This window comes from Salmo salar, chromosome 21 (assembly GCF_965601325.2).
Source record: "Salmo salar chromosome 21, fSalSal1, whole genome shotgun sequence".
NCBI classification, from domain to species: domain Eukaryota; kingdom Metazoa; phylum Chordata; class Actinopteri; order Salmoniformes; family Salmonidae; genus Salmo; species Salmo salar.
The window spans coordinates 44,627,080-44,651,631 of NC_138311.1; the positions used below are offsets into that span (position 1 = coordinate 44,627,080).

Consider the following 24,552-nt stretch of genomic DNA (forward strand, 5'->3'; position numbering starts at 1 on the left):
TTTCATTCGGCCGTGAAAATACTGCAGGTTAACCTGTCTGGGCTAGGGGGCAGTATTTTCACGGCCGGATGAAAAACATACCCAAATTAAACTGGTTACTACTCTGGCCCAGAAACTAGAATATGCATATTATTAGTAGATTTGGATAGACAACACTCTGAAGTTTCTAAAACTGTTTGAATGGTGTCTGTGAGTATAACAGAACTCATATGGCAGGCAAAAACCTGAGAAAAATCCAACCAGGAAGTGGGAGATCTGAGAATTGTAGTTCTTCTTTTGAATCCCTTTCCAAACTACAGTGTCTGTGGGGTCACGTTGCACTTCCTAAGGCTTCCATTGGCTGTCAAAAGCCTTCAGAAAGTGGTTTGAGCATTTTCCTGTTACTGGGCAGATAATAGGAGCTCAGTTACTGAGTGGTCTGCCTGGCAACAAAGGGATTGGATATGCGCGGTCATGCGAGCGCGCCGTTCCTTCTTTTTATTCTTGAATGAATATGCTATTGTCCGGTTGGAATATTATCGCAATTTTACGTTAAAAATACCATAAGATTGATTTTAAACAGCGTTTGACATGCTTCTAAGTACGGTAATGGAACATTTTGACTTTTCGTCTCTGGTTCCGCGCTCGCGCGTTATGCCTTTTGATAAGTGATCTGTACGCACGAACAAAACGGAGGTATTTGTACATAAATATGGATTATTTCGAACAAAAACAACATTTCTTGTGGAAGTAGCCGTCCTGGGAGTGCATTCTGACGAAGATCAGCAAAGGTAAGAGAATATTTCTAATACTAATTCTGAGTTTAGGGTGCCCCGAACTTGGCGGGTGTCTGCCTAGCTCTCTGTGATGGCTGAGCTATGTACTCAGAATATTGAAAAATGGGCTTTCTCCGTAAAGCTATTTTAAAATCTGACAAAGTGGTTGCATCCAGGAGTAGTCTATCTATAATTCTTTAAATAATTGTTATATATTTTGTCAACGTTTATGATGAGTATTTTTGTAAATTGATGTGCACATTCACCGGAGGTTTTGGTGGGAATACATTTTCTGAACATCACGCGCCAATGTAAAATGCTGTTTTTGGATATAAATATGAACTTTATCGAACAAAACATACATGTATTGTGTAACATAATGTCCTAGGAGTGTCATCTGATGAAGATCGTCAAAGGTTAGTGCTTCATTTAGCTGTGTTTTGGGTTTTATTGATACATGTCCTTGCTTGGAAAATGGCTGTGTGATTATTTTTGTCTATGTGCTCTCCTAACATAATCTAATGTTTTGCTTTCGCTGTAAAGCCTTTTTGAAATCGGACAATGTGATTACATCAAGGAGAAGTGTATCTTTAAAATGGTGTAAAATAGTTGTATGTTTGAGAAAGTTGAATTATGACATTTTGTTGTTTTGAATTTTCCGCCCTGATATTTCACTGGCTGTGTCCCACGTAGCCCATAGAAGTTAATCGGGTGAAGTGTCTCCACTCTGTCTCTCAGGTGAGGCTGGTTAATCGGGTGAAGTGTCTCCACTCTGTCTCTCAGGTGAGGCTGGTTAATCGGGTGAAGTGTCTCCACTCTGTCTCTCAGGTGAGGCTGGTTAATCGGGTGAAGTGTCTCCACTCTGTCTCTCAGGTGAGGCTGGTTAATTGGGTGAAGTGTCTCCACTCTGTCTCTCAGGTGAGGCTGGTTAATCGGGTGAAGTGTCTCCACTCTGTCTCTCAGGTGAGGCTGGTTAATCGGGTGAAGTGTCTCACGTGGTTTTAATGGTGTTGTTTACTTCTCCTCTTGTTCAATCCCCAGGCAGACCCACCCGCTCTCCAACCCCTCTCTACTCTGCCCTCCCCTACCCATTACAACCTTCTCAGCAGCCAATTACGAGCCTCACAGAGGTGTGTGTGTGTGTGTGTGTGTGTGTGTGTGTGTGTGTGTGTGTGTGTGTGTGTGTGTGTGTGTGTGTGTGTGTGTGTGTGTGTGTGTGTGTGTGTGTGTGTGGATGTGTGTGTGTAGTGTGTGTGTGTGTGTGTGTGTGTGTGTGTGTGTGTGTGGATGTGTGTGTATGTGTGTGTGTGTGTGTGTGTGTGTGTGTGTGTGTGTGTGTGTGGTGTGTGTGTATGTTTGTGGAGGGAGACAGAGAGTACAGGGGCCCTCTTGTTTCACAAACAACCCTTGCTAAATAATCCCTACCTTTCTACAGAGGACTGACAGAAGAGCGATGATTACAGTGGGCCTCTCTCTCTCTCCCCATCTCTCTCTCTCCCCCTTTCTCTCCCCTCTGTTTCCTGGTGACAGTGAGCAATGGCTTCTTTGTTCAAGCCGGGTGAGAGAGACAGATAGCTCAGCCAGCAGCAGCAGTGTTGTCTCCACAGGGACTCAGAGGAGAGGGGGAGGGGGGAGAACGAGGGGGCGCGAGAGAGAGGGAGAGAGAAAGAGGGGGAGAGAGAAAGAGGGGCAGAGAGAGGGCGAGATAGAGTAGAGGCAGAGATAGAGAGAGGGAGGAAGAGAAAGAGGGGGGGAGAGAGAGGGGGGAGAGAGAGAGAGAAAGAGGGGGAGAGAAATAAGGAGCATTTTAGAAAGAAAGAGGGAGGAGGGAGGGAGAGAAAGAGTCTATGCCTTCACTATGGTGAATCACTAAAACAATTCAGAAATACTGTACACTACGGAAAAAGAAGGAACAGTACGTCAGAAATCAGCTCAATGTAATTGAAGAATCCATAGACTCTAACCACTTCTGGGAAAATTAGAAAACACTAAACAAACAACAATACAAATAATTATCTATCCAAAATAGAGATGTATGGGTTAACCACTTCTCCAATCCTTTTGGCTCTATAACAAAGAACAAACAGCAAAAACATATACATGATCAAATACAAATCTTAGAATCAACTATTGAAGACTACCAGAACCCACTGGATTCTCCAATTACCTTGAATGAACTACAGGACAAAATAAAAACCCTCCAACCCAAAAAGTCCTCAATATCCTCAATGAAATGATCAAATATACAGACAACAAATTCCAATTGGCTATACTAAAACTCTTTAACATCATCCTCAGCTCTGGCATCTTCCCCAGTATTTATAACTAAGGACTGAACACCCTAATCCCCAAAAGTGGAGACAAATTTGACCCCAATAACTACCGTGAGATATGCATCCACAGATACCTTGGGAAAATCATCTGCATTATCATCAACAGCAGACTCGTACATTTCCTCAGTGAAAACAATGTACTGAGCAAATGTCAAATTACCGTACGACAGACCACATATTCACCCTGCATACCCTAATTGTAAAATAAACAAACCAAAACAAAGGCAAAGTCTTCTCATGCATTGTTGATTTCAAAAAAGCTTTTGACTCAATTTGGCATGAGGGTCTGCAATACAAATTGATGGAAAGTGGTGTTGGGGGAAAAACATACGACATCATAAAATCCATGTACACAACAACAAGTGGCAAAGAACACACACATTTCTTTCCACAGGGCCGTGGGGTGAGACAGGGATGCAGCTTAAGCCCCACCCTCTTCAACATATATATCAACGAATTGGCGAGGGCACTAGAACAGTCTGCAGCACCCGGTCTCACCCTACTAAAATCTGAAGTCAAATGTCTACTGTTTGCTGATAATCTGGTGCTTCTATCCCCAACCAAGGAGGGCCTACAGCAGCACCTAGATCTTCTGCACAGATTCTGTCAGACCTGGGCCCTGACAGTAAATCTCAGTAAGACCAAAATAATGGTGTTCCAAAAAAGGTCCAGTCGCCAGGACCACAAATACAAATTCCATCTAGACAAATTCCATCTAGAGCACACAAAAAACTATACATACCTCGGCCTAAACATCAGCGCCACAGGTAACTTCCACAAAACTGTGAACGATCTGAGTCACAAGGCAAGAAGGGCCTTCAATGCCATCAAATGGAACATAAAATTCGACATACCAATTAGGATCTGGCAAAAAATACTTGAATCAGTTATAGAACCCATTCCCCTTTATGGTTGTGAGGTCTGGGGTCCGCTCACCAACCAAGAATTCACAAAATAAGACAAACACCAAATTGAGACTCTGCATGCAGATTTCTGCAAAAATATCCTCTGTGTACAACGTAAAACACCAAATAACGCCTGCAGAGCACAATTAGGCCGATACCCGCTAATGATCAAAATCCAGAAAAGAGACGTTAAATTCTACAACCACCTAAAAGGAAGTGATTCCCAAACCTTCTATAACAAAGCCATCACCTACAGAGAGATGAACCTGGAGAAGAGTCCCTAAGCAAGCTGGTCCTGGGACTCTGTTCACAAACACAAGCACACTCCACAGAGCCCCAGGACAGCAACACAATTAGACCAACCAAATCATGAGAAAACTAAAAGATAATTACTTGACACATTGGAAAGAATTAACAAAAAAACTGAGCAAACTAGAATGCTATTTGGCCCCAAACACAGTGGCAAAATACCTGACCACTGTGACTGACCCAAACTTAAAAAGGCCCTAAAGATTGATGCTATACAACGTTTGACATGTTTGAACGAATGTAAATAGAGAGGAGAGGAGAGAGAGGGAAAGAGGGAGAGAGAGAGAAAGAGGAGGAGAGCAGCGAGGGGGAGAGAGGAGAGGAGAGAGGGGGAAAGCGAGAGAGAGAGGAGGAGAGGAGAGAGGGGGAGAGAGGAGAGAGGGGGAGAGGAGAGAGAGAGAGAGGGGGGGAGAGAGGAGAGAGGGGGAAAGAGAGGGAGAGGAGGAGAGGAGAGGAGAGAGGGGGAGAGAGGAGAGGAGAGAGAGAGAGAGAGAGAGAGAGAGAGGAAGAGAGGAGAGGAGAGAGGGGGAAAGAGAGAGAGAGAGAGAGAGAGAGAGAGAGGAGGAGAGGAGAGAGGGGGAGAGAGGAGAGAGGGGGAAAGAAAGAGAGAGACGAGAGGAAAGGAGAGAGGGGAGAGAGGAGATGAGAGGAGACAGGGGAAAAGAGAGAGACAGAGGAATACTTTTGTGATTGTAATGTTTACTGATTGTTTATTTCCCTTGTTTACTTCCCATTTGTTTATTATCTATTTCATTTGCTTTGGCAAAGTAAACATATGTTTCCCATGCCAATAAAGCCCTTTGAATTGAATTGAGAGAAAGAGAGAGATACATCTACTAGAAGGAGAGAGAGATGAGCAGATGAGCTCCCGCATTTTTCAGAATGTTTTTATAAAAATATAGATTTAGAGTTATATGAACTTGGATTTTTCGGCAAGGACATATACAGGATACCCTCCACAACATAACCTTCACTCCAAATAAAAACTCCAAACATACAACCTGATTTTGGACAATATTACCTGGAAGGAGTTTTACTACCAAATATTCTTATTTCCAAGCTACACAGCAAATGCTCTGTCAAACAAACAACAGAAATGTGAAAACACCCTCCAACCTGGAACTGAGTGAGTCATGTTTAGTCTGAAGCTACTTTTAAAGCCAAGAAGAAAAATATGTTACAATGATATATTTTACATTTTAAGGACTGAATGCTAAGTTAAGGCTACCAAGCTTGCTAGGGCAGAACACATCTGACTGCCACTTCAATTAGCACTGAGGTGTGAAGTGAGAGGTGTCAAAGCCCTTGAGCCAAACAATGACAGGAGAGTTTCACAGCTTATCCCACCCAAATGCAGAGGCCTTTGAAGCCCCCTCCCACTGTTCAGAGGTCATTACAATACAGTACCCTCTGGATAATAAAATTGAGAAGGCACGGAAAGAGTACAAAAATAAGCTCCTTATGGAAAATCAAGAGACACTTTTTGCTGACTATTATAAAAATGGGAACATAAGCAACTTAATCTTCCACACTGTTATGGCACAGTGCTATTTTAGACAACAAGGACTCTGAGTCAGCCAATGTCAACCTGTACAAGTCTGGAACAGTAATGGTACAGGGCAACCCAAAACAGTTTCAGCTAGACTTTCACATAATCAAAGTGATAGCTCAGCAGGATAAGCTCTCTCTTGAGAAAGATACACGCGAGCGTGTCAGACCAGACCTCTTCATTATATAACCCCACAGATGAGCAACCCCAAGCGGAAAGTCAACCTCCCAGCACAGAGTACTACTCCCTCATTGAAATGAAGGATACATTTACCCAGCTGGAGGTAAGGCAGTTGGAGCTGAAACAGCAGGTGAACACACTCCAGTCAGCACAAAAAAATTGTCCAGCTCAACAACACCACCTCAACCTGACCCGGAGAGCTGGAGGTGGAGAGAGACATATCTGCACTCTGGACTGTGGTAAGGCAAATCCAACAGGTGAAAGAGCAGGAGCATGAAAAGAACAGAGCACTAGAGGAGAAGGTGAAAGTGCTTGAGGAGAAGGTGAGAACGATGACGTGTGACAGAGAACAACCCATTAGATATTTGGCCACCCTCGCAGAGAAGCAAGCAGAACAGCCCACCTCAGACCCTGACCAAAGTCTCGACACCACAGGAGAACATTCCACCCCAGACCCTGACCATAGCCTCGACATCACAGCAGGACAGACAAAAGAAGCGCCTAGGGGATCCCACACCCTCTGAGCACACCCCTTGTCAGCCACCCTGACAGCCCTCCTGACAACCCCCCCACACTCACTGAGGACATACACAAGACACCGATTGTACTCCTTATGGACTCAAACTAAATCAACTTTTTCCCAAACACACAGTGTCTAAACTCTGGTGTCCAAACACCCAGCGCCCTAGACCTTCTGTCTGAGGACCAACTAGGTTCACCTAGCCACATAATAATACTCACAGGCACAAACGACCTGAGAATTCAGCAGGAAAAGGTGGTCACAGAACTCAAGAGAGTGATTGAAAAAGCTTGTTCTACTTTCCCCAATGCACAAGTGGTTACCCTGCTACCACAAAAAGACTTCCACCCTGCTACCGTACAGCAGGCAAATGCAAGTATTTCCTGTGACTATGCCTCAAAACCAAATGTCTACCTGGCCCACCACTCTACCCTGGACTTGAACAGCCTTTAGGACCAGGTCCACCTGTACAAGGAAGCAGTGCCCACCTTCGCCAGGACTCTAAAGGACATTGACTCAAACGCAGCCCCAACACATCACACAGGAGCAACAGATCAATAGACACCCCGCCCAGACCAGCAAGACACTCTCCCAGACCGGCAGACCCCCCCCCCCCCCGGACCTACACATAGAGGACCCACGCCGAGAGGACATCCAGACCACAACACCACCAGCCACATACACACCCCCACCCCAACCAATCAACACCCCCCCAAGTCAACCATGCCCACACCCCATTTAGGCCCCCTCAGATCAGACCTATGTCCCTCCTGCCCACCCCATGCACCCCACCCCCGCAAAGAGGGCCTCAACATGGAAGTCACACATACGCCCAGGCAGTGAGCGGGCAAACAGGCCCAACCCCCATTCTTACACTAGCCCAAGCCAATGGCATGTACCAGATGCTCAGCAGGCTCTGCTCACACTTACTGGTCTGAGGCCAATCTACACGACTAATGACATTGGACACTTTATGGAACACAAAGCCTTCACTATCTCATCCTGGAATATCCAAGGCCTGAGGTCATCTGCCTTTCGCGTAAAGAGCTAGAACCTGGACTTCACCAAAGAAATTGGAAACATCCTACAAGATACATGGTATAGAGGAGATGGACCCACTGGTTGCCCTCTAGGTTACAGAGAGCTGGTAGTCCATCCACCAAACTACCAGGTGTGAAACAGGGAAGTGACTCAGGGGTATGCTAATTTGGTATAGAGCAGAGCTAACTCACTCTATTAAATTAATCAAAACAGGAACATTTTACATTTGGCTACAAATTCAAAAGGAAATTATCTTGACAGAGAAAAATGTCATACTCTGTGCTACCTATATCCCCGCACTAGATTCCCCATACTTTAATGAAGACAGCTTTTCCATCCTGGAAGGGGAAATCAATCATTTCCAGGCCCAGGGACATGAACTAGTCTGTGGCAACCTAAATGCCAGAACTGGACAAGAACCTGACACCCTCAGCGCACAGTGGAACAAACACCTATCTGGAGGTGACAGCATTCCCTCCCCCATATGCCCCCTAGGCACAACGACGACAACATAACCAACAAAAATGGGTCACAACTCCTGCAAATCTGTCGCACGCTGGGTATGTACAGTCGTGGCCAAAAGTTTTGAGAATGACACAAATATAAATTTTCACAAAGTCTGTTGCCTCAGTGTCTTTAGATATTTTTGTCAGATGTTCATAAGTGTCAAAGGCTTTTATTGACAATTACATGAAGTTGATGCAAAGAGTCAATATTTGCAGTGTTGACCCTTCTTTTTCAAGACCTCTGCAATCCGCCCTGGCATGCTGTCAATTAGCTTCTGGGCCACATCCTGACTGATGGCAGCAAATTCTTGCATAATCAATGCTTGAAGTTAGTCAGAATTTGTATTTTTTTTGTTGTCCAACCGCCTTTTGAGGATTGACCACAAGTTCTCAGTGGGATCTGGGGAGTTTCCTGGCCATGGACCCAAAATATCAATGTTTTGTTTCCCGAGCCACTTAGTTATCACTTTTGCCTTATGGCAAGGTGCTCCATCATGCTGGAAAAGGCATTGTTTGTCACTAAACTGTTCCTGGATGGTTGGGAGAAGTTGCTCTTGGAGGATGCTGTGTTCTTAGGCAAAATTGTGAGTGAGCCCACTCCCTTGGCTGAGAAGCAACCCCACACATGAATGGTCTCAGGATGCTTTACTGTTGGCATGACACAGGACTGATGGTAGCGCTCACCTTGTCTTCTCCGGACAAGCTTTTTTCCGGATGCCCCAAACAATCGGAAAGGGGATTCATCAGAGAAAATGACTTTACCCCAGTCCTCAGCAGTTCAATCCCTGTATCTTTTGTAGAATATCAGTCTGTCCCTGATGTTTTTCCTGGAGAGAAGTGGCTTCTTTGCTGCCCTTCTTGACACCAGGCCATCCTCCAAAAGTCTTTGCCTCACTGTGCGTGCAGATGCACTCACACCTGCCTGCCTGCTGCCATTCTTCACAACAATTGAACCACTCTCCTTGAAGTTCTTGATGATCCGATAAATGGTTGATTCAGGTGCAATCTTACTGGCAGCAATATCCTTGCCTGTGAAGCCCTTTTTGTGCAAAGCAATGATGACGGCACGTGTTTCCTTGCAGGTAACCATGGTTGACAGAGGAAGAACAATGATTCCAAGCACCACCCTCCTTCTGAAGCTTCCAGTCTGTTATTTGAATTCAATCAGCATGACAGAGTGATCTCCAGCCTTGTCCTCGTCAACACTCACACCTGTGTTAAAGAGAGAATCACTGACATGATGTCAGCTGGTCCTTTTGTGGCAGGGCTGAAATGCAGTGGAAATATTTTGGGGGGATTCAGTTCATTTGCATGGCAAAGAGGGACTTTGCAGTTAATTGCAATTCATCTGATCACTGTTCATAACATTCTGAAGTATATGCAAATTGCCATCATACAAACTGAGGCAGCAGACTTTGTGAAAATTAATATTTGTGTCATTCTCAAACCTTTTGGCCACAACTTTACATAGTCAATGGTAGTCTTTGAGGGAAAACTACGGTAGGCACACCTACAGTCCATCTATTGGCTGTAGTACTGTTCCCAAACTTTTACAGTCCCGTACCCCTTCAAACATTCAATCTCCAGCTGCGTACCCCCTCTAGCACCATAGTCAGCGCACTCTCAAATGTTGTTTTTTGACATCATTGTAAGCCTGCCACACACACACACACACTATACGATACATTTATTAAACATAAGAATGAGTGTGAGTTTTTGTCACAACCCGGCTCGTGGAAAGTGACAAAGAGCTCTTATAGGACCGGGGCACAAATAATAATATATTAATAATCAATAATTTTGCTTTTTATTTAACATCTTATATATAAAACCTTATTTGTTCATCTAAAATTGTGAATAACTCACCACAGGTTAATGAGAAGGGTGTGCTTGAAAGGATGCTCATAACTCTGCAATGTTGGAAGTATTGGAGAGAGTCTCAGTCTTCAATCATTTTCCACACACAGTCTGTGCCTATATTTAGTTTTCATGCCAGTGAGCGCCGAGAATCCACTCTCACAAAGGTGCGTGGTTGCAAAGGGCATCAGTGTCTTAACACAGTTTTTTGTGTCATCCGTTTAGGGAAAGTTTCTGTGTAAATGTGCACCAAACTCACTCAGGTGCTTCGCTATATCACATTTGACATTCTCCATTATTTTGAGATCATTTGCACACTGAAAATCATACAATGATGGAAAGACTTGCGTGATGTCATTGTTAAAGCAGACAGAGAAGAGCTCCAACTTCTTAATCACAGCCTCAATTTTGTCCCGCATATTGAACATAGTTGCGGAGAGTCCCTGTAACCCTAGATCCAGATCATTCAGGGGAGAAAAAACATCACCCAGATAGGCCAGTCGTGTGAGAAACTCATCATCAGGCAAGCGGTCAGACAAGTGAAAATTATGCTCAGTAAATAAAACTTTAAGTTTGTCTATCAATTCAGAAAAACGTGTCAATACTTTGCCCATTGATAACCAGCACACGTCTGTATGTTGTAAAAGTGTTACATGGTCGCTGCCCATATCATTGCATAGTGCAGAAAATACACAAGAGGTCAGGGGCCTTGGTTTAACAAAGTTAACCATTTTCACTATAGTGTCCAAAACATCTTTCAAACTGTCAGGCATTCCCTTGGCAGCAAGAGCCTCTTGGTGGATGCTGCAGTGTACCCAACGGGAGCAACTGCTTGCACGTGTGTTACCACTCCACTATGTCTCCCTGTCATGGCTTTTGCGCCATCAGTACAGATACCAACACATCTTGACCACCAAAATCCATTTGATGTCACAAAGCTGTCCAGTACTTTAAAAATATCCTCTCCTGTTGTCCTGGTTTCCAGTGGTTTTCAGAAGAGGATGTCTTCCTTAATTGACCCCCCATAAACATAACGGACATATACCAGGAGCTGTGCCAGACCCACCACATCTGTCGACTCATCCAGCTGTAAGGCATAGAATTCACTGGCTTGTATGCAAAGCAGTAATTGTTACAAAACATCTGCCATGTCACTGATGCGTTGTGAAACAGTGTTGTTTGATGAAGTCATTGTCTGTATAGTTTTTTTGGCCTTTTCCCCCAGCATTGTCCCAGCCATATCCGCAGCAGCAGGAAGAATTAAGTCCTCCACAATAGTATGGGGCTTGCCTGTCCTAGCCACTCAGTAGCTCACCATATAAGATGCTTATAGTCCTTTCTTATTAATGGTATCTGTTGATTTTATACGTCTTACTACTCGAAAGACGTCTTAATTCTCGCTCAAAAAACTCCTGTGGCTTATTTTTCAAATTGGCATGTATTGTTTCTAAATGTCTGCCCAAGAGTGTCGGTTTCATCGAGTTCTGAGATAGTACTTTTGCACATATAACACACTGTGGCTGAGGAAAGGCACTACTCCCAATATAAGTGAACCCCAAATCAATGTAGTTCTCATCATATTTGAGTCTCTTCAAAGGTCCAACGTCCCTGTCTGTTGTTCGGTGCCATCCCAGGTAAGGGGGGCAGTAGCTCTTCAGCTGCATCAGATTCACAACTGTCAGTGTCCATGCTAGCCGGGCTAACAACCCATGTAGAATTACTGATGCTAGCATTGTGTCACGATCGTTATATAAATAATCGGACCAAGGCGCAGCGTGAGTAGAGTTCCACATATTTATTACAGTGGAACTTCAAAACAACAAAGAATTAACGAACGTGCAATACGTAACGCACATAGGCACTCCTACAAGCAATATCCCACAACGCAGGTGGGAAAAGGGACACACTAAGTATGATCCCTAATTAGAGGCAACGATATTCAGCTGCCTCCGATTGGGAACCATACTCACACACCAACATAGAACTATAATAACTAGAAAAAAAACCTAGTCACGCTCTGACCTATTACACCATAGAGAACTCCGAGGGCTCTCTATGGTCAGGGCGTGATACATTGGATGTGCTCATGGAAGCAGATCAACTTGTGTTGTCAACAGGTGCAGGTGTAGTACCGCTGGTAGTAACAGTACTACCAGTCGAGCTGATATTTGTCTCTATGGACGCGGGCATTTACTAAATGGTCTGTTAGAAAATGTGAAGAAATAAAAATTACAAATATTTAAAATGTGAATCACATTTTTATTTGGCGTACCCCCAATTGGATTGCGCGTACTCCTGTTTGGGAATGCCTGCTGTAGACTACTTTATCACTGACCTCAACCCAGAGTCTCTCAGAGCGTTCACAGTCAGTCCACTGACACCCCTATCAGATCACAGCAAAATCACAATCTACTTGAACAGAGAAATACTCAATCTTGAGGCATCATAGCCAAAGGAACTGAATAATATTAAGAAATGGTATAGATGTAAGGAAAGTTGTGTGGAAACCTACCAAAAAACTATTGAGCAACAACAAATTCAATCCCTTTTAGACAACTTCCTGGACAAAACGTTTCACTGTAATAGTGAAGGTGTAAACTTGGCAGTAGAAAACCTAAACAGTATATTTGACCTCTTGGCTTCCCTATCATATTTAAACATTTCAAACAGAAATCCAAAGAAAATTAACAACAATGACAAATGGTTTGATGAAGAATGCAAACCTAAGAAAGAAATTGAGAAACCTATCCAACCAAAAATATAGAGACCCAGAACACCTGAGCCTACACATTCACTATGATGAATCACTAAAACAATACAGAAATACACTATGGAAAAAGAAGGAACAGCACGTCAGAAATCAGCTCAATGTAATTGAAGAATCCATAGACTGTAACCACTTCTGGAAAAATTGGAAAACACAAAATAAACAAAGATGTATCTATCCAAAATGGAGATGTATGGGTACACCACTTCTCCAATCTTGTTTGCTCTATAACAAATAAAAAACAGCAAAACCATATACATGATCAAATAGAAATCTTATAATCAACTGTTAAAGACTACCAGAACCCACTGGATTCTCCAATTATATTGAATAAGCTACATGACAAAATACAAACCCTGGCATCTTCCCCAATATTTGGAACCAAGGACTGATCACCCCAATCCACAAAACTTAAGACAAATTTGACCCCAACAACTACCGTGGGATATGCATTAACCTCTATGGGCTAGGTGGGACGCTTGCGTCCCACCTACTCAACAGCCAGTTGAATCCTGTGGCGCGTTATTCAAATCCTTAGATATGCTATTACTTCAATTTTTCAAAAATATGACTATTTTACACCATTTTAAAGATAAGACTCTCGTTAATCTAACCACACTGTCCGATTTCAAAAAGGCTTTACAACGAAAGCAAAACATTAGATTATGTCAGCAGAGTACCGAGCCAGAAATAATCAGACACCCATTTTTCAAGCTAGCATATAATGTCACATACCCCCAAACCACAGCTAAATGTAGCACTAACCTTTGATGATCTTCATCAGATGACAACCCTAGGACATTATGTTATACAATACATGGATGTTTTGTTCAATCAAGTTCATATTTATATCAAAAACCAGCTTTTTACATTAGCATGTGACTAGCATGTGACTAGCATTCCCACTGAACACTGCCGGTGAATTTACTAAATTACTCACGATAAACGTTCACAAAAAGCATAACAATTATTTTAAGAATTATAGATACAGAACTCCTCTATGCACTCGATATGTCCGATTTTAAAATAGCTTTTCGGTGAAAGCACATTTTGCAATATTCTCAGTAGATAGCCCGGCATCACAGGGCTAGCTATTTAGACACCCAGCAGGTTTAGCACTCATCAAAGTCAGATTTACTATAAGAAAAATGTTCTTACCTTTGTTGTCTTCGTCAGAATGCACTCCCAGGACTTCTACTTCAATAACAAATGTTGGTTTGGTCCAAAATAATCCATCGTTATATCCAAACAGCGGCGTTTTGTTCGTGCGTTCTAGACACTATCCTAAAGGCTAAATAAGGGTGACGAGCATGGCGCAATTCGTGACAAAAGAATTCTAAATATTCCATTACCGTACTTCGAAGCATGTCAACCGCTGTTTAAAATCAATTTTTATGCAATTTTTCTCATAAAAAAGCGATAATATTCCGACCGGGAATCTGCGTTTAGATAAACAGACAAAGGAAAACAAAGCATTCGGTCGAAGCGGGCATGCGCCTAAGTGTAACAGTGTAGGTTCCGTCCCTCTCTTCGCCCTAACCCGGGCTCGAACCAGGGACCCTTGCACACATCAACAACTGACACCCCACGAAGCATCGTTACCCATCGCGCCACAAAAGCCGCGGCCCTTGCAACGCAAGGGGAAACCCTACTTCAAGTCTCAGAGCGAGTGACGTCACTGATTGAAACGCTATTAGCGCGCACCACCGCTAACTAACTAGCCATTTGACATCGGTTACACTCACCCCCCCCCTTTGACCTCCTCCTTTTCCGCAGCAACCAATGATCGGGGTCAACAGCATCAATGTAACAGTGTAGGTCCCGTCCCTCTCTTCACCCCAACCCGGGCTCGAACCAGGGACCCTTGCACACATCAACAACTGACACCCCACGAAGCATCGTTACCCATCGCGCCACAAAAGCCGCAGCCCTTGCAACACAAGGGGAAACCCTACTTCAAGTCTCAGAGCGAGTGACGTCACTGATTGAAACGCTATTAGCGCGCACCACCGCTAACTAACTAGCCATTTCACATCGGTTACATAAGCCCATAGTACTCTGAGTGGCCACTTGCCAAAAGCGATAAAGTGTTTCAGCCAGAGCCTGCCTCGATATCGTTCAACGTTTTCCCGGGCTCTGAGACCCTATGGAAGACGTAGGAAGTGTCACGTTATTGCACAGATCCTGAGTCTTCAATAAAAAGAGCCAAGATGAAACACTACTTCTCAGATAGGCCACTTCCTGCTTGAAATCTTCTCAGGTTTTGGCCTGCCATAGGAGTTCTGTTATACTCACAGACACCATTCAAACAGTTTTAGAAACTTTAGGGTGTTTTCTATCCAAAGCCAATAATTATATGCATATTCTAGTTACTGGGCAGGAGTAGTAACCAGATTAACTCGGGTACGTTTTTTATCCAGCCGTGTCAATACTGCCCCCTAGCCCTAACAGGTTAACAGCAACCTTGGCAAAATCCTCAACATTATCATTAACAGCAGACTCAGTGAAAACAATGTACTGAGCAAATGTCAAATTGGTTTTTTACCAAATTGCCGTACGACAGACCACGTAATCACCCTGCACACCCCAATTGACAAACAAAAAAACTAAACAAAGGAAAAGTCTTCTCATGCATTGTTGATTTCAAAAAAGCTTTTGACTCAATTTGGCATGAGGGTCTGCTATACAAATTGATGGAAAGTGGTGTTGGGGGAAAACATACGACATCATAAAATCCATGTACACAAACAACAAGTGTGCCGTTAAAATTGGCAAAAAACACACATTTCTTTCCACAGGGCCGTGGGGTGAGACAGGGATGCAGCTTAAGCCCCACCCTCTTCAACATATATATCAACGAATTGGCAAGGGCACTAGAACAGTCTGCAGCACCCGGCCTCACCCTACTAGAATCTGAAGTCAAATGTTTACTGTTTGCTGATGATCTGGTGCTTCTGTCACCAACCAAGGAGGGCCTACAGCAGCACCTAGATCTTCTGCACAGATTCTGTCAGACCTGGGACCTGACAGTAAATCTCAGTTCCAAAAAAGGTCAATTTGCCAGGATCATAAATACAAATTCCATCTCGACACCGTTGCCCTAGAGCACACAAAAAAACTATACATACCTCGGCCTAAACATCAGCGCCACATGTAACTTCCACAAAGCTGTGAACGATCTGAGAGACAAGGCAAGAAGGGTCTTCAATGCCATCGAAAGGAACATAAAATTCTATATACCAATTAGAATCTGGCTAAAAATACTTGAATCATTTATAGAACCCATTACCCTTCATGGTTGTGAGGTCTGGGGTCCGCTCAACAACCAGGAATTCACAAAATGGGACAAACACCAAATTGAGACGCTGCATGCAGAATTCTGTAAAAATATCCTCTGTGTACAACATAAAACACCATATAACGCATGCAAAGCAGAATTAGGCCGATACCCGCTAATTATCAAAATTCAGAAAAAATACGTTAAATTCTACAACCACCTAAAAGGAAGCGATTCCCAAAACCTCCCATAACAAAGCCGTCTCTTACAGAGAGATGAACCTTGAGAAGAATTCCCTAAGCAAGCTGGTCCTGGGGCTCTGTTTCACAAACACAAATAGAACCCACAGAGCCCCAGGACAGCAACACAATTAGACCCAACCAAATCATGAGAAAACAAAAACATAATTACTTGACACATTGGAAAGAATTAACAAAAAAAACTGAGCAAACTAGAATGCTATTTGGCCCTAAACAGAGAGTACACAGTGGCAGAATACCTGACAACTGTGACTGACCCACACTTAAGGAAAGCTTTGACTATGTACAGACTCAGTGAGCATAGCCTCGCTATTGAGAAAGGCTGCCATAGGCAGAACTGGCTCTCAAGAGAAGACAGGCTATGTGCACACTGCCCACAAAATGAGGTGGAATCTGAGCTGCACTTCCTAACCTCCAGCCAAATGTATGACTATATTTGAGACACATATTTCCCACAGATCCACAAAGAATTAGAAAACAAACCCGATTTTTATAAACTCCCTTATCTATTGGGTAAAATACCCCAGTGTGCCATCACAGCAGCAAGATGTGTGACCTGTTGCCACAAGAAAAGGCCAGCCAATGAAGAACAAACACCATTGTAAATACAACCCATGTTCATGTTTATTTATTTTCCCTTTTGTACTTTAACTATTTGCACATAACACGATATTTGAAATGTCTTTATTCTTTTGGAACTTTTGTGAGTGTTATGTTTACTGTTAATTTGTATTATTTATTTCACTTTTGTTTATTATCTACTTCACTTGCTTTGGCAATGTAAATATATGTTTCCCATGCCAATAAAGCCCTTAAATTGAATTCAATTGAAATTGAAAGAGAGAGAAAGAGAGAATGGGAGGAGGGAGGGGGACTACTTCATCATGTATGGCTCGCCGCCGGCCCTTCATCATACACTGCTAGTCCTACCCCCTCTTCCCCCCAGCACTGAAACTCAATTCACCCATATCGCGTCCATTACGGCCTGATTCATACTCTGCTCACCGGGGGCCTTCCACAGCCATCCATCTTGTCTCCGGGTCGGAGCGAGGGAGGAAGGGAAGGAAGGTTGCCTGGCAGATCTAGGGCCATGCTAGATGGAGTAGACGCTATCCTATCAAGCCATCCGACCGCACCAGTAAAAACATCAGGCAGCTTTAACGGTGCCGAGCAGCGTTTGCCGGCTGCACTAGAAAAAACTATTTTATCCACCTGTCTACCCAGACAGGACAGGGCTTTTTTTCAAGTCACTCCCTCGCTTTCCACCCCCTCCTTTCCCCCTACATTCCCTTCCTCTCTACCTCCATCATGTGGGACTTTTATGGTTTGTCCTTCCAAGTGATGTCCTTTATTCATCTTCCTCTATTCCTCTCTCTCTCTCTCTCTCTCTCTCTCTCTCGTTCTCTCTCTCTCTCTATTACTCTCTCTCTCTCGCTATAACTCTCTCTCTTCCTCAATTTCAATTCAATTTAAGGGGTTTTATTGGCATGGAAAACATATGTTTACATTGCAAAAGCAAGGGAAATATATCGTAAACAAAAGTTAAATAAACCATAAAAAAACAGTAAACATTACACTCACAAAAGTTCCAAAAGAATAAACACATTTCAAATGTCTCTATCTTTCTCTCTCCTCCCCTCTCTCTATTCCTCTCTCTCTATTCCTCTCTCCATTCCTTTCTCTCCTCCTCTCTCTCTATTCCTCTCTCTCTCATCCTCTCTCTCTATTCCTCTCTCTCCTCCCCTCTCTCTATTCCTCTCTCTCTATTCCTCTCTCCATTCCTTTCTCTCCTCCTCTCTCTCTATTCCTCTCTCTCTCCTCCTCTCACTCTATTCCTCTCTCCTCCTCTCTCTATTCCTCTCTCTATTCCTCTATCTCCTCCTCTCTCTCTATTCCTCTCTCTCTCTATTCCTCTCTCTCCATTCCTTTCTCTCCTCCTCTCTCCATTCCTCTCTCTCTCCTCCTCTCTCTCTCTCTATTCCTCTCTCTCCATTCCTTTCTCTCCTCCTCTCTCTCCATTCCTCTCTCTCTCCTCCTCTCTCTCTCCTCCTCTCACTCTATTCCACTCTCTCTGTTCCTCTCTCTCCTCCTCTCACTCTATTCCTCTCTCTCCTCCTCTCTCTCTATTCCTCTCTCTCTATTCCTCTCTCCTCCTCTCACTCTATGCCTCTCTCTATTCCTCTCTCTCTCCTCCTCTCACTCTATTCCACTCTCTCTATTCCTCTCTTTCCTCCTCTCACTCTATTCCTCTCTCTATCCTCTCTCTCCTCAACTCTCTCTCCTCCTCTCTCTCCTCCTCTCACTCTATTCCGCTCTCTATTCCTCTCTCAAATCCTCTCCCTCTCCTCCTCTCTCTCTATTCCTCTCTCTCCTCCTCTCTCTCTCCTCCTCTCTCTCTATTCCTCTCTCCTCCTCTCTCTATATTCCTCTCTCTTTCCTCCTCGCTCTCTCCTCCTCTCTCTCTCCTCCTCTCTCTCGATTCCTCTCTCTCTCCTCCTCTCACTCTATTCCTCTCTCTCCTCCTCTCACTCTAAACCTCTCGCTCCTCCTCTCACTCTATTCCTCTCTCTATTCCTCTCTCTCGATTCCTCTCTCTCTCCTCCTCTCACTCTGTTCCTCTCTCTCTCCTCTCACTCTATTCCACTCTCTCCTCCTCTCACTCTATTCCTCTCTCTCTATTAGTCTCTCTCGATTCTCTCTCTCTCCTCCGCTCACTCTATTCCTCTCTCTATTCCTCTCTCGATTCCTCTCTCTCTCCTCCTCTCTCTCTCCTCCTCTCTCCTCCTCTCTCTCTCTCTCTCCTCCTCTCTCTCTCTCCTCCTCTCTCTCTCTTCCACTCTCTCCTCCTCTCTCTCTATTCCTCCTCTCTCTCTCCTCCTCTCACTCTATTCCTCTCTCTAATCCTCTCTCTCGATTCCTCTCTCTTTCCTCCTCTCACTCTATTCCTCTCTCTCCTCCTCTCTCTCTATTCCTCTCTCTCCTCCTCTCTCTCTCCTCCTCTCTCTCTCCTCCTCTCTCTCTATTCTTCTCTCTCTCCTCCTCTCTCAATTTCTCTCTCTCTCCTCCTCTCTCCTCCTCTCTCTCTCTCTCTCCTCCTCTCTCTCTCTCCTCCTCTCTCTCTCTTCCACTCTCTCCTCCTCTCTCTCTATTCCTCCTCTCTCTCTCCTCCTCTCACTCTATTCCTCTCTCTAATCCTCTCTCTCGATTCCTCTCTCTTTCCTCCTCTCACTCTATTCCTCTCTCTCCTCCTCTCTCTCTATTCCTCTCTCTCCTCCTCTCTCTCTCCTCCTCTCTCTCTCCTCCTCTCTCTCGATTCTCTCTCTCTCCTCCGCTCACTCTATTCCTCTCTCTATTCCTCTCTCGATTCCTCTCTCTCTCCTCCTCTCTCTCTCCTCCTCTCTCCTCCTCTCTCTCTCTCTCTCCTCCTCTCTCTCTCTCCTCCTCTCTCTCTCTTCCACTCTCTCCTCCTCTCTCTCTATTCCTCCTCTCTCTCTCCTCCTCTCACTCTATTCCTCTCTCTCATCCTCTCTCTATTCCTCTCTCTCCTCCTCTCTCTCTATTCCTCTCTCTCCTCCTCTCTCTCTATTCCTCTCTCTCCTCCTCTCTCTCTCCTCCTCTCTCTCTCCTCCTCTCTCTCTATTCTTCTCTCTCTCCTCCTCTCTCAATTTCTCTCTCTCTCCTCCTCTCTCTCTCCTCCTCTCTCTATGCGTCTTTCTCTCCTCCTCTCTATTTCTCTCTCTCCTCCTCTCTCTCTATTCATCTCTCTCTCATCCTCCTCTCTCTGTTCCTCTCTCTTTTGGCATGGTTTTGCTGTGTAATGGAAGACTTGGAGAAGGCTTCGGTAGGTGTGTGGCTAGGTGTCTGGGTTCAGTGTGCTGTTCCTCACAAACAATATTCCCCCCAGACCCAAGTTCCTCACAAACAATATTCCCCCCAAACCCGAGGTCCTCATAAACCATGTTACCCCCAGACCCAAGGTCCTCATAAACCATGTTCCCCCCAGACCCAAGGTCCTCATAAACCATGTTCCCCCCAGACCCAAGGTCCTCATAAACCATGTTCCCCCCAGACCCAAGGTCCTCATAAACCATGTTCCCCCCAGACCCAAGGTCCTCATAAACCATGTTCCCCCCAGACCCAAGGTCCTCATAAACCATGTTCCCCCCAGACCCAAGGTCCTCATAAACCATGTTCCCCCCAGACCCAAGGTCCTCATAAACCATGTTCCCCCCAGACCCAAGGTCCTCATAAACCATGTTCCCCCCAGACCCAAGGTCGTCATAAACCATGTTCCCCCCAGACCCAAGGTCGTCATAAACCATGTTCCCCCCAGACCCAAGGTCGTCATAAACCATGTTCCCCCCAGACCCAAGGTCCTCATAAACCATGTTACCCCCAGACCCAAGGTCCTCATAAACCATGTTCCCCCCAGACCCAAGGTCCTCATAAACCATGCATCCCCCCAGACCCAAGGTCGTCATAACCCATGTTCCCCCCAGACCCAAGGTCCTCATAAACCATGTTCCCCCCAGACCCAAGGTCCTCATAAACCATGTTCCCCCCAGACCCAAGGTCCTCATAAACCATGCATCCCCCCAGACCCAAGGTCCTCATAAACCATGTTCCCCCCAGACCCAAGGTCCTCATAAACCATATTCTCCCCAAACCCAAGGTCCTCATAAACCATGTTCCCCCCAGACCCAAGGTCCTCATAAACCATATTCTCCCCAAACCCAAGGTCCTCATAAACCATATTCTCCCCAAACCCAAGGTCCTCATAAACCATATTCTCCCCAAACCCAAGGTCCTCATAAACCATATTCTCCCCAAACCCAAGGTCCTCATAAACCATATTCTCCCCAAACCCAAGGTCCTCATAAACCATATTCTCCCCAAACCCAAGGTCCTCATAAACCATATTCTCCCCAAACCCAAGGTCCTCATAAACCATATTCTCCCCAAACCCAAGGTCCTCATAAACCATATTCTCCCCAAACCCAAGGTCCTCACAAACCTGCCAGTAGGCCGGCCTGACAGCCATCCCAAACAACATGGCACCATTGTGTCAGAGCCAGCTAGGCAAACACACAGGACACACACAACAAACACACATTACCACATGGACAGATTTTATGTACAACAGGCTTGTGACAAAAAGGCACTAGTCCCTGTGTGTGTCAAGGCTGCTAATTGACACAAAAAGTGAACAGGTTATATGAGACAACAAAGAGGGGGAATGATAGATGGAGCAGAGTAGACTCGTCTGCCTGTCTGTCTGTCTTTCTGACAGCAAGCAGCCAATTACTGATGAAAGTGGTGGGATGAGCCCTGCCAGACCACAGCTTTCCATTAGCACATGCCAGCCAACCATGTGTGTGTGTGTGTGTGTGTGTGTGTGTGTGTGTGTGTGTGTGTGTGTGTGTGTGTGTGTGTGTGTGTGTGTGTGTGTGTGTGTGTGTGTGTGTGTGTGTGTGTGTGTGTGTGTGTGTGTGTGTGTAAGGGGGGCTCAGGGGGTCTGCTGGATCTTATTCACGCTACCACACTAGCGATAAATAACCAGCGGATTCATTTCCCGCAGTTGAGCACATGGAATTGCAATGAGTTGGGGGAGACAGCCCGTCAACCCGAGACCAGCCGATACGTGCAGCCGTGCGCACAGCAGAGTGGAGCTCTAGTGCGGACTCATAAGCGCTCATCTCACCACGCGCACCGAATCAGTAACTCCGGCCAAGCACTCGAAAGCTCACCAGTCTCCATCTTTAAAAATGACAGATACCTGAGCTCATTCCATGAAATGACGCATCTATTATTATTATTACACAGTAATATCACAACCACTCCTTTCCTGTAAACCAATAGCATCATTCGACCAAATAGTAATAGGATCAAGTCATGTGAATTAGTGTCAGTAAGTCACCCAGAGAAGTGGGATAAGTGGTAACTGGCAGTAGCGTTGGCACGTCTGCCTGCTTGGCCATGCCCGTGTGTGTTCACTGTACCACTGCCAGCCCTGCGGATGACTTCATTCTAATGAATGAGTGGTTTGCCTTCATGTCGAGCGCGACATGCCACAATGACACAGACAAATACAGGGGATTTTTTTTCTCTCCAGCTTTCCAGCAACATCACATGCTCCATTCGGATCACTGGTGAGAGTGGATTTCCAACACACACACACACACACAAACACCCAACACACACACACACACCCAACACACAAACACCCAACACACACACACACACCCAACACACACAAACCCAACACACACACACCCAACACACAAACACCCAACACACAAACACCCACTCTTCCCCCATGCAGCCTTGGTTATCACCCTCACGCGAACATCCTCGCGGCTCGTTGGTGATAATATATTCTGCATCGCAATCGGGAGTTGGTTCTCGTACCAACAGGCTGAAAACACCAAGTAATCTGACAGATGCGGATGCATTATTTAACAACAAGTCTCTTGTTATTAGTTACGAGTCCTACTTCTATGCCTAAATTGCCCCGCGCCTTCTTAAACCGCACCTGACAGACGTGCAATTTTGTGTGGGAGCGCTCAGGTTGGTTGCCATCATTTAAGAATAAACCAAACAGAACGAATGACATACGGCGCTCCGCATTCAATACACTAAAAAACACTGAAATTACAAACCGTCACAATGTTATTCAAATAGCGTCTTGTGCTTAAAACAAAATGATACTACTATTATAGCCTACCACGCAATCAATTTATATAACCAATAAAAACAATCAAATAACATGAAGAATGCAGACTTGTCTCCAACAAGACATTGCTTATCATTAATTGCAGCATAACACTGTTACAATCGACAAGCGAGATGCAATCAAGAGCCGTTAAAGGCAGAGAAGAGCTATAGTATACCAGGGGTTTGGAAAATAGCGCACAAGGGTGGAATTATGGTCACAGACGCGTCCATAGCAGCCTATCTCCCTCTACACAGTGCTGCCTGCTGGTGTGATCAACTTGAGAATGTTTTCATGACAGGCTGCATGGGGTGACATGTGAGCGCCGCAACTCCGCAGCTCGAGCTACGGAGCATCAGCAGCACATAAGTGATGATTTACAAATACTAGGCTGCTACAATAAAAGTAAAGACAGTTATACAGTAAAGTAAAGAAAAAGCAGTAAATCACCTGCTGCCAGTTCTCCTCCAGCGAAGGCATTGCAGAGAAATAGCCAGTGTCATGCACGAGTTGGAGTTCCTGAAAAATACTGTAATTCGCCAACACGTCCATGTTGATGCAAGATTTGAAAATAATTGACTTTGATCCACCGGAAGAAATACAACCCCACTTTTGTGTGGTTAGGGGTTAACAAAAAAAAAATTCAGATCCTCCTCTGTGCGTCTGTCCATGCACCAGAGAGTATAGCGCTATATACCACTGGAACTAAATAATACACAGAAGAACCACTATAAACAATAGAAAAAGAAGAGTTGAATATTATGTCTCTGAATTGCAATCCTTTTTTTCTCTGGCGCTAACTCTCAAGTCTTCAGTCCAGGAGTGGAATGCCAGCTCGGTGACATGAAACGTCCATCTATTTCCGCATTGCCAGATTGCAATATTCGCTGTATAAATTCCAGGTTGGTTTTTCCGCTGCCTGCAGTAGCTTCATCAGGCGACTGGGAGAGTAGCTCGGGCTAGCTGTCTAGTGAGCGGAGCGAGCAAGCGACTCGGACGGGGGAGTGGTTTGTTGTCAATCAATTCCGTGCGTGACCATATAAGGTAAATAGGGTTTGATGATCTCACTGGCGTCCAATTAAGGCGGCGCTAAAATAGGTAAAAGGGAGGAGTTAAAATGAATGGCGAGCCGCTATTGGCTTTGTGTAGCTGTCACTCTAGTCATACATGGCAGTGAAAGGTGAGCTATTTTTAGATGGCTATATAAATGCTGCAGCATACTTCCTTCACTCAGTTGAAGTCTGTGACAGAACAGGAAGCATACACAAACCTTCCAGGCTTCAAAATAACTCATTTTAAACACATGTAATATTCCTAAAACGTGTTTTTACTGTAATTCATTAAACATTTTTCGAATATAGTTTTAAGGAAGAAACGTCAGGACATGAGACCGATAGGGACTCGGGGCTGTGATGTAACAGCTTTCCCAACACAACACAGCTCCTAGGCGACTTCTCTTGTGGTTTGAGGTTGCAGGCTTTTACTGGAAACCCGCTGTGTAATACAGAATTCAACGTGCGGACAATCTATTCTACAGTGCCTTCAGAAAGCATTCACACCCCTTGACTTCTTCCACATTTT

General features: G+C 44.7%; 1 protein-coding gene across 1 annotated transcript in view; it reads right to left on the reverse strand.

Moving 5' to 3' along the window:
- The window catches only part of klf7b (Kruppel like factor 7b), a 160,744-nt gene extending 136,807 nt beyond the window's left edge, over positions 1–23,937 (reverse strand). The window contains exon 1 of the mRNA XM_014165432.3: positions 23,422–23,937. Within this exon, the coding sequence (XP_014020907.2) occupies positions 23,422–23,523 (102 nt within the window). The 5' untranslated portion in view covers positions 23,524–23,937. The remainder of the gene's footprint in view (positions 1–23,421) is intronic.
- Between the last annotated feature and the right edge of the window lie 615 nt (positions 23,938–24,552).